The sequence below is a fragment of the Salmo salar genome, chromosome ssa24 (genome assembly GCF_905237065.1).
Source record: "Salmo salar chromosome ssa24, Ssal_v3.1, whole genome shotgun sequence".
In the NCBI taxonomy this organism is placed as follows: Eukaryota; Metazoa; Chordata; class Actinopteri; order Salmoniformes; family Salmonidae; genus Salmo; species Salmo salar.
The window spans coordinates 27,330,571-27,340,409 of record NC_059465.1 but is presented as its reverse complement, the minus strand read 5'-3'; the positions used below and the strand labels follow the sequence as shown (position 1 = coordinate 27,340,409).

Below are 9,839 nucleotides of genomic sequence, written 5' to 3'. Positions count from 1 at the left end.
TATTGCACATGAATGTCTTTATTACAAGAATGTGACAAAATTATATCAGCTTCATTAGGTATTGACAATTATTTAAAAACAAAATAAAACATTGTCTCAAGAATAAAATTATAATTTTGTTTGGCTAATGTCAAAGACCAAAATTCATATCAGTGTATATGACAGCAGACATTTGTTGACTGGTGTAGCCTCAAATAAACAAACAATCACTGAATCTCAACCTTATACAGTAAGTACACACATGATTGACAAAGGAAATAATATGCCTAAGGCAAACCAAACATAGCATCTTAGTTTTGGTGGCATTTCCATTGGTTCAGAAAAAAGAAAAACGACCTCTGGAGGTCATGTCGCTCATCTAACATTCACAGATAAAGTATACTTTGATTCTATTTTATATAGGCACATTAGGTAAATAAACCTAGCTCAAATTGTTCTGCATACTCGGTCATCATGGAGCAGTGTAGATACATGCTGATGGGTCACTTCTAGTGATTGGTTTGGTCCCAAGAAATAGATCCATTTTGATCTCTGTCAGCATCTGAAATGGCACAATATTCCCTAACCTAGCACTCATAGGGCTCTGGCAAAGAAAATAGAGCACTATATAAGGAATAGGGTGCCATTTGGGATGCAACATCAGGGGGTTAATCGTGCTATAGTGTGCCATCAAGTATTTCCTTCAGGACTGATAGTCAGAGCTGGCATCAAGTGGGTTTTTAGGCACAGTCTCCATCATCAACTCTTCTCATCCATCTGTTCTTTACAGTCGCTGGCCCTGGGGACAGAGCAAAACTGCTCCTCAAAGTTTAAAAACTTGTGATTGCATTCTTTCTCCAGCATTTTCTTCCACAGTTTTACTGAAGAAAAAAAAAGGGATTTAGAGGAAAAAACTAAATCATTGAGCAGTCCTTCATTCAGTTAGTACCTCACCTTACATAAACTAAGCAGAGAAACAGGCTTGGTAAATACCTGTTTTTCTTATCAGCTAAGACACAATTTACACTAACTGTTCTATTGCCCAGATCAGGCTACCCATGCATCACCAAGGAATGTAGCTAAATGGAAATTAACCTAGGGAAATGTTTGAAGGAGATTCCAGTCATGGCAGATTCCACACAAGTATTTAGCGTAATGTAAATTGCTTTTGATAGTCAGTGAATGGAATCTGTTCACTTACTGTACTCTGGCTCCTCGGTTTCTGAGCAGGCTGGTGGAGATGACAGTGTCCCAGTGCTCAGCTGATCCGCTTGGTTCTCTTGTTCTTCTTGTGATGTCAACTCCAAGTTTTCTATCATCACCTCATAAGCTCTCCTTGCCTCTGACGACAGCTCAATCATTTTGTGGTAATGGTCCTGTAGAATCAAAGACAATCCGTAACCACATCCATGCACGCACCACTTAACAGTTTCAAGAGAACAATTATCTTCTTAGTCTCCGGTTTGTATCATGCATTGTGACTCAAGTCTCCAACATTGTATCATTAAGACTAAACAAAAATGTCCAGCAGCACTTACTAAGCCTCCAGTTTTATTGAATGCCCATACCTGTGCTCCATCGTAGTTGAAGATGCCCACCAGGCTGACAGGCACAGCTTTGTTGACACACCGGCCCAGGGCCTTCCTGGAGAGGGCAAACACAAAGGGAACGCCCTGCTCCCGACAGGTGTCAATGATGGTGTGGAGAGCTTCATCCAGACCGCCTGTGGAAGAGGGAATACATGATCCTTAGCATTGTGCACTGTAAACACTGAACAATGGGCAAAACATAAGAAAAGATGATTTCACCTACTTTGGATAAACATTCAATTTTTTTTCAACTTACATTAGGACTGGGTATTGTCATTTTGCTCTTGCATGTACAATATAAACAACGAAAAACAACAATTCTAAGAGCCAAAGGTGAGATAATACCCCTGGAATCTCAGTCAACACAGGAAACCCAGGTTGTAGAAGTTAAGTCTAATGAGTACACTGTACCTTTAGATTGGATGCGTTCACAGTTGGGGGAGATGACAACACACTTGACCTTCCTGAGTCTGAGGTGTTTGAGGACCTCCCGGAGGCCCATGACCAGACGCCTCTTCATGCGGGCCTTCATAGGGTCTTTCTGGTACAGCCGGTCCTGGAAGCGCACCAGCTCTTTCAGCAGGTTGGTCACACACTCATCCACATCTTTACTCAGCACCTGGCTGCAGTAACTGGGAGACAATATTTAAATGGTGTGTGTGTGTGTCATCCAGTATGGTTAAGAGTATATGTTTAGAATCTTATCTTGTCAGTGTAAGAAATGGAAACCATGATGGCTTACTCTCTGAATTTCCTGCTGTGGATTTTGGGTCGAAAGGGAGGGCAGGGCTGTGGCTGAGACTGGTTGGTTGGCTCTTCAGTCTCCTCCGTCTCCTCCTCAGTCTCAGTCTCCCCCTCCTTCTCAGTCTCCCCCTCCTTCTCAGTCTCCCCATGTACTTCTGACTGCTCCTCCTCAAGCACAGAGGGGCTAGTAGGGCTGCTGCTTACATCTGAAGTACCACACACACATATATTACCTCTTACGCTTAGTCAGAAATACTTAGACCAAGTACATTTCCTACTCTAAAAATGATGAAGTGAAGTTGTCTGACCTGTAGAGTCACGCTGGTCCATGCTGATGGCCTCACACAGCTCCTCTGTTATGTCGCCGGCCATCTTGGATTCTTCACTTGAAGGGGGCAGTGCCCGCTCCTCCAGCAAACGGTTCTGTTTCCTGTCTTCCCTCTCCTTGAGAATCACCTGCAGATTGAACAGACAAACCAATACAGGTAAAGGGTGGCAGTAGAGTACCAAACTATAAAAACATATTTAAAGACAGATTGGTCTAAAATGCATGCTAAAGTAAGGCTTATCAAGCATGATCTCGTCCAATAGCAGTGCACCATTCAGCAAAGCATTCAATAGGGTAAAAACATTTAATCATCACAGAAAATGTTTGTGGGAGTAAATAAAAACAGTAAATCCAAGCTAGGGAATGATAACACAGCCCATACATATTTCCAGATAGCTGGGTCTGAGAGACTCACCCTTTTCAGTGGTGTGGGTTTCTTAGCTTTGGGAACCTCTCTCTGCTTGCCCTTCTTTACCAGAGGGCTGGTCGAGTCCAAGGGGTTGTGGGCTATCTTATCCTGTGTCCATGGTTTCTTCTGGATTAGTGTGTTCTTATGGCCGACAGGTAGCGACCCACCAACTACATAGTAACAAGTGTCGAAGATATGTTAGAATAGCATGACGCAAAATGTGGGTAGCAATGTGTACGCATTGTATCATCAGTGCTATTTTTCAAGAACTTTTCATTTAAAAGTTCCATGAGAAAAAAAACAAAAAACAAATGACAGATGAAAATGACAGAAGTTTTTTTTTCTGCTGTAATATAACCTGAGAGGATGACCCCTTTGGTGTCCTGCTTGTCTTTCTGAGTTTGCTGTTTCTTCTCCAGAACCGCCAGCATGTTCCCAATATCCAGCTGCACAGGGACTTTGCTCTTCTTCCCACTGGTCTTCTCAGATTTCTGATGAGAAGGTTTCATCATTTACAAGAACGACCATTTGGACAAAGTTATAAAACAACAGAGGTTGACTTTTAGGCTATATTATTCCTTTTTAGCCCATTTGCTCTTCTAACATCATGAACAGCGTCTGTACAGAATAAGCCAGCCTGAATCAGATTTCAATATTTTCCTATAAATAATGAGTAAAGTTCAGTGCTGACCTGTCCCTTCTTTGTCTCTGAAGGGAGAGCTTTTCCTGCCGTGGCTTTGTCCTTGTTTTGGTCACCTGGCTGGAGTCCTGTTCCTTCTCTATGACCCTCCTGTACCAGAAATAAAAATACATGATTATGTATTGATTATTAATTCAATGAAGTTGTAATTTCATTTATAATGCTTATGGTTTGTATTTTCAAGAGTAATGTTAATTCCATACCTCCTTGTTGACTAGTTTTGCCATGTTGCTGAACACTACTGAGTTGTGGCCTTGCACTCTGGCTAAACCAGCGAAGGCCAGAGACAAGTCTGGAAACTCTTCTTCATCCTAGGAGGAAAATAAACAGTCAAGAAATAAATTCTATTTATTTGATACTAAATATCAGCGTGGGGTTTTAGGCTCAGTTTCTGTATAAACACTAACAACTGCTGTTGTAAAAGGGGCTCTATTAATAAATACATTTATTAAAAATAGGGCAGCTCAAAATTGGCCCAGCGTCGTCCGGGTTAAGGGAGGGTTTGGCCGTCATTGTAAATAAGAATTTGTTCAACTGACTTCCCTAGGTAGGTTAAATAAATCAAATTAAAAAAATAATATGAAAAAGGGAGGTCTCCTGAAGCGTTTTAAAATATCCCTCTTTACAATGGAAAGCACTTTGAGCATATTATTAAAACTTAACTATACAACTCAGTGGCCAGTTTAATAAGTACACCACCCCGTTCACAAAAATAGTTCGCACCAAGTGAGTCACGTGGCCAGCTATATAAAGCAAGCAGATAGAGGCATTCAGTTACTTTACGACTGAACGTTAGAATGAGCAAAACAAGTGACCTAAGCGACTTTGAGCGTGGTATGATCATCGGTGCCAGGCGCACCGGTTCCAGTATCTCAGAACGACAATTTCTAGGGTTTACCGAGAATGGTGTAACAAACAAAAAAATAATTCAGTCAGCGGCAGTCCTGTGGGCGAAAACATCTCGTTGATGAGAGAGGTAGGAGAATGGCAAGAATCGTGCAAGCTAACAGGCGGGCCACAAACAGGCAAATAACGGCGCAGTACAACAGCGGTGTGCAGAATAGCATCTCGGAACACACAACTTGTCGGTCTCTGTCACGGATAGGCTATTGCAGCAGACGACCACACAGGTTCCACTCCTATCAGCTAAAATAAAGAAGAAGCGGCTCCAGTGGGCACACGATCACCAACACTGGAGGAGTGGAAAAACATTGCCTGGTCCGACAAATCCTGGTTCCCGTTGCGTCATATAGATGGCAGAGTCATGATTTGGCGTAAGCAGCATGAATTTATGGCCCCATCCTGCCTGGTGTCAATGGTACAGGCTGATGACGGTGGTGTAATGGTGTGGGGATTTTTTTTCCTGGCACAGGTTAGGTCCCTTGATACCAATTGAGCTACGTTTGAACGCCACCCCTTGTAGAATCCATGCCTCCGAAGAATTCAGGTCGTTCTGGAGGCAAAGGAGGGACCGACACGATACTAGATGGGTGTTCCTAATAAACTGAGTGTATGTACATGAGCACTGTGACTTATTGCACCTCAAACTTGGGTGGCTCCTGATAAATGACCAGGTCCTCAGACTCCTCTAACGCTCCACCTTCACCCGGCATTTTGGATTTCTTCTTCTTCTTCCTTTTCTTCTTCTCAGAGGCTTGTTCTTCTTGCTGCACAGATGTTTCCTTCTAATTAAGGACAAGACAAAAGGTCATTCTCTTCAAAAGTGAAAATGTTGGTCAACTTAATTTCTACCTCAACAAATCTTCAAAGCTTAAACATATCAGTTTGAGAGCACTTTAGCTAGATCGAGATGTACAGTAGGATTTGCATCAAGCACACACAGTACCTGGGAGGTAGTGCCATTATTGACCGTTTTCTTGGGGATTACTTTCTTTGGAGGCTGGGAGGCCACATTGGCCCAGGAGGTCACTGCTAGGCCACTGCTCTGTGAAACTACCTCCACAGGCTGACCTGATTGGGTCAAGTACATTGATTATTTTCTTAATGGCATACAGCACAAACCATTACATTACTTTTGAATGCTAAATTAAAAAAGGTCCAGTACCTTGTGCGATAGTCAAGGATGCATCACTATTTTCACTGGAAGCGGTGCATCGACTGGGGTCCTGTCTTTGTCCTTTTCTTACTGGTGTAGTCTACAGATCCAAAAATCACATGGCATTTCTTAAGATAAATGTTATTTATAATTTATGAAATTATGACAGCATGCTATAGCTCAGTAGACCTACCTTACTGGTGGATACTGAGCTCTGATGATGGGGGGTGAGGGATGGTGAGGTTGATCCCCAGCAGGTTCCAGGTTTCTGTGGGGCAGGAAGTGCAGGACTGCCGGGTGCCAAACCACCCAGCTCTGGGAATTCAGCCATTTTCACCTCAAACGTGACAAGATCCACCTGGGCAGGTTCAGATCTCTCTGATGACTTTGGGGCAGATCTGGTCCCTCTAAAACCCCCTGCAGACAAAGCAAATAGAACACCACACTAAAGACAAAAAAAGTGTCTTGCAAATGGAAAAAGTGTATACAGTGCATTCAGAATGCAATCAGACCCTTTCACTTCTTCCACAATGTTACGTTACAGCCCCCCCAATCAATCTACAGACAATACACCCCATAATGCACAATACCCCATAAAAGCAAAAACAGGTTTTTAGAAATGTTTGCAAATGTATTAAAAATATTTACATAAGTACTGACTCTACTCAGTACTTTGTTGAATGTACTTTGGCAGTAATTAGAGCCTTGAGTCTTCTTGGGTATGACACTACAAGCGTGGCACACCTGTATTTGGGGAGTTTCTCCCATTCTTCTCTGCAGATCCTCTCAAGCTCTGTCAGGTTGAATGGGGAGTGTCGCTACACAGCTATTTTCAGGTCTCTCCAGAGATGTAAGATCGGGTTCAAGTCCGGTCTCTGACTGGGCCACTCAAGGACATTCCCGAGACTTATCCCAAAGCCACTCCTGTGTTGTCTTGGCTGTGTGCTTAGGGTCGTTGTCCTGTTGGAAGGTAAACCGTCACCCTAGTCTGAGGTCCTGACTGCTCTGGAGCAGGTTTTCATCAAGGATCTCTGTACTTTGCTCCACTCATCTTTCCCTCAATCCTGACTAGTCTCCCAGTCCGTCGCAAAAAAATAAAAATATGCCCACAGCATGATGCTGTCACCACCATACTTCACCATAGGGATGGTGCCAGGTTTCCTCCAGACATGATGCTTGGCATTCAGGCCAAAAAGTTACATCTTGGTTTCATCAGACCAGAAAATCTTGTCTCACATAGTCAGAGTCTTTAGCTGCCTTTTGGCAAACTCCAAGCAGTCTATCATGTGCCTTTTACTGGAGGAGTGGCTTCTGTCTGGCTATTCTACCATAAAGGCCTGATTGGTGGAGTGCTGCAGAGATGGTTAGTCCTTGTTAGCGGGCGACGACGGTGGCACTGTATTATCCTCAAAGCGGGCAAAGGTGTTTAGTTTGTCTGGAAGCGTGACGTGGGCGTCCATGACATGCTAGCTTTTCTTTTTGTAGTCCGTGTAGTCCTGTAGACCCTGCCACATACGTCTCGTGTTTGGGCCGTTGAATTTCACTTGTTTGATTGCCTTGGAGGGAATAATTACACTGTTTAACTACACTTTCACTTTGATCTGGCCTGTTTACAGCATGAGAGGTCATGTGTAGATGCACTTGTTTTGAGATCAAAGCGAGAGCAGCATGTAGCCACGTGAGCACATTTGTTCACATCCTTTGCTAGTTAGTGAGAGTTATTAGCCCAGTTATAGCTCACTTGTAGTCAGTGATGGGGGAGTGATTGCTTCCTACAAGAGCACAAAACAAGTACATTTATAGACATCTTTGAAAAGCGAGTCAGGTAAAGAGCTTTTTTGTCTTAAAGGGGCAGTATTTTGAGACGGTCTTGAATAAACAAAGTAGTCAATAGGCAGAGGGTATCATCATTTGTCTTATTCTCTGTAATAGTAGTAATAATAATGCATTTTATTTTGTAAAGTGGTTTATTGCATCAAACAACATTTTCAGTCACCTCCTTGTCAAGCCCTGCATGTTTTTTTTCCAAAAGTCTCATGGAATGTAGGACTACATTAACCACCACACATTGGTTGCTACTGTAGGCTGGATGATAGAACAGCTATTTCCATGTTAAAATGTTATGGGATACATTTTCTCCATTCTTTTTGATGATAGGCCACCCTGGAAGGCCTAAATTATGATCAAAAGGCACAGCAGCCTACTTGACCACTGTCTGAAACTGTAACTTATAGCGGGTACAGCCTCAGTGTTCACAGTAAACACAAGCTGGAAGTTGCACAATTTGAGGGAACATTGATACCTACCATTAACAAAACATTATGAATATCTGTGCGTTGTATGCAACGTGTGTTATTACCTCTTCTTGGTGCATCCAATGATGTCCTGATCATGTTATTGTCCCGAGAACCAAACTCAGAACTAGATTTTGATGCCTGTGAGGTTGGGGGGGGAATCAGTTGAGATATATGAATACACATTAAAGAAAATTGTTTGTATTAAGCTATATTCTAGTTTGGTTCCAATGTGGTCAGTATAATTAAACAGACCTTTGTCTGCTGATCACGTATGAGTCGTTCTCCAGCTGTGTATGCACTGGTTTCAGTTGTCCCTTTGGTACGACGGCTGCTGATGTAGCCATGCTTGCTCTGTGCGTCTCCTCGCATACCATCAGTGGTTGATGGCCTCTGCCTGGGGCTCTTTCTCGAGTCGTCACCTGAAGTAGACTTACCAGCCTGATGCCTGGATGGAGATTGAGAAATGAATAAGAGTTCACTCCACAATCACGTTAGCTACGCAATCTGCAATAAACTAAAGACAAATGGCAAAATAGCCATTTTATGCTCTGACAGAATATACAAAATAGTTTACCATTTAAAAACACACTACCTGACACCAGCTCCGGCAAGTACTTGGTTTAGAGGAATGTATGGAAACAATTAAGGCAAAATAAATGGTCCTACCTTCTAGAACCTTGATCTAACAGATAAGGGTTTGGTAGTGTCAGGGGCAGTGATGAAGTTGTCAGTTGTTTAGGGGCCTCCAATCTCCCTTCCTGCTGGACCTTTGGAACAAAGGGCTGGACTGCAGGTGACAATTTGCTCTGCTGCAATATACCAAGCAAATAAGAAATTATCCAATAATATTACATTGAAATTTAACTAACAAGGAAACATATGTCTAAGTTAGCGATAAGTGTACGTGAACACTAGCAGGTAAGGGAAGTAATTTCAAAGCTAACACAAGTGCAATGGCCAAGGACATTGGGTCTGCAACGTCACGAATACACACGTTAGTTAAACAAGTCAGTTAAAACTATCTCGGCTTCCAATTGCTAGTGGCGCCAGTCAGGGATACAGTAGTGCGCCAGTGCCTACCGAGCCCATCCACTCAAGCTCAATTTGTTTGTTATGGTTAGCCCAGCTCGTGCACATGTAACGGTACTAGCGACTATCAATCTTAGCTAGCTACATGGCTCGCTACATAAGCTAGAAATAAAATCGTCGAGGTCGAATTTCATGATAGTCATGTCCAATCAAACCAACTGACAACTGGCTGGCATCTAGCAGTTTAGTATTACACAACAGTTGCTATCTAGCAACCTGGATTCAGCAAGCGAATGTAGCTAGCTAGCTACTTCGCTTGGCTAGCTATAGGCATTTCTCAATAACAAACCGCATCCCTAATCTTACCTTGTCCATCTCCTGTTTCGTGATTGCCCGTTGAAGTCAGATGATCATGTTTCTGTCGGATATATATACACACAGTTAGCTGACTACACAGTTACTGTACAAACATAGCATGAAATCGGTTGAACACAACGCTCAGGCAAGTCAGCTGTGGAAAATTTGAGTACCCAGAGTGCACATGATGTAGCGCCAAGCTTCAATAGTGTGCAGCCCTCATTTCGGGGCGTAACTCACTCTGACCATTCTACATGCCCTAGCAGAGCATGTAGGCTGTTTTCATGTTATCCAGAGCGTTGGTGACTGAACTCTGCTGCTGACAATAATTTCATTACGCTTCTTTGCCGA

At 42.8% G+C, this 9,839-nt stretch overlaps 1 protein-coding gene across 2 annotated transcripts; it reads right to left on the bottom strand.

Moving 5' to 3' along the window:
• On the bottom strand, positions 1-9,839 carry secisbp2 (SECIS binding protein 2). 2 transcript variants are annotated; one of them, XM_014171540.2, is made up of 19 exons: positions 9,729-9,839; positions 9,498-9,549; positions 8,769-8,911; positions 8,355-8,547; positions 8,165-8,240; positions 5,999-6,222; positions 5,815-5,905; positions 5,596-5,720; positions 5,291-5,434; positions 3,953-4,060; positions 3,741-3,839; positions 3,408-3,540; positions 3,056-3,219; positions 2,621-2,768; positions 2,311-2,518; positions 1,980-2,200; positions 1,548-1,702; positions 1,181-1,355; positions 1-860 (listed from the first exon to the last, which is right to left on the bottom strand). In XM_014171540.2, the coding sequence occupies exons 2-19, from the start codon at positions 9,504-9,506 to the stop codon at positions 739-741; spliced, it is 2,538 nt and encodes an 845-aa protein (XP_014027015.2). In that variant the 5' UTR covers positions 9,507-9,549; positions 9,729-9,839; the 3' UTR covers positions 1-738. The 2 variants fall into 2 exon arrangements, with proteins under 2 accessions (XP_014027015.2, XP_014027014.2); XM_014171539.2 differs by having other exon boundaries at positions 9,662-9,766.

Bases quoted from the DNA above. Each gene is read 5' to 3' on its own strand.
- secisbp2 (XM_014171540.2), bottom strand. The intron at 3,541-3,740 runs GTCAGCACTGAA...CCTTCTCATCAG, and splicing joins CAGAGACAAAGAAGGGACAG to AAATCTGAGAAGACCAGTGG. The intron at 1,703-1,979 runs GTACAGTGTACT...CCTCTTCCACAG, and splicing joins TGAACGCATCCAATCTAAAG to GCGGTCTGGATGAAGCTCTC.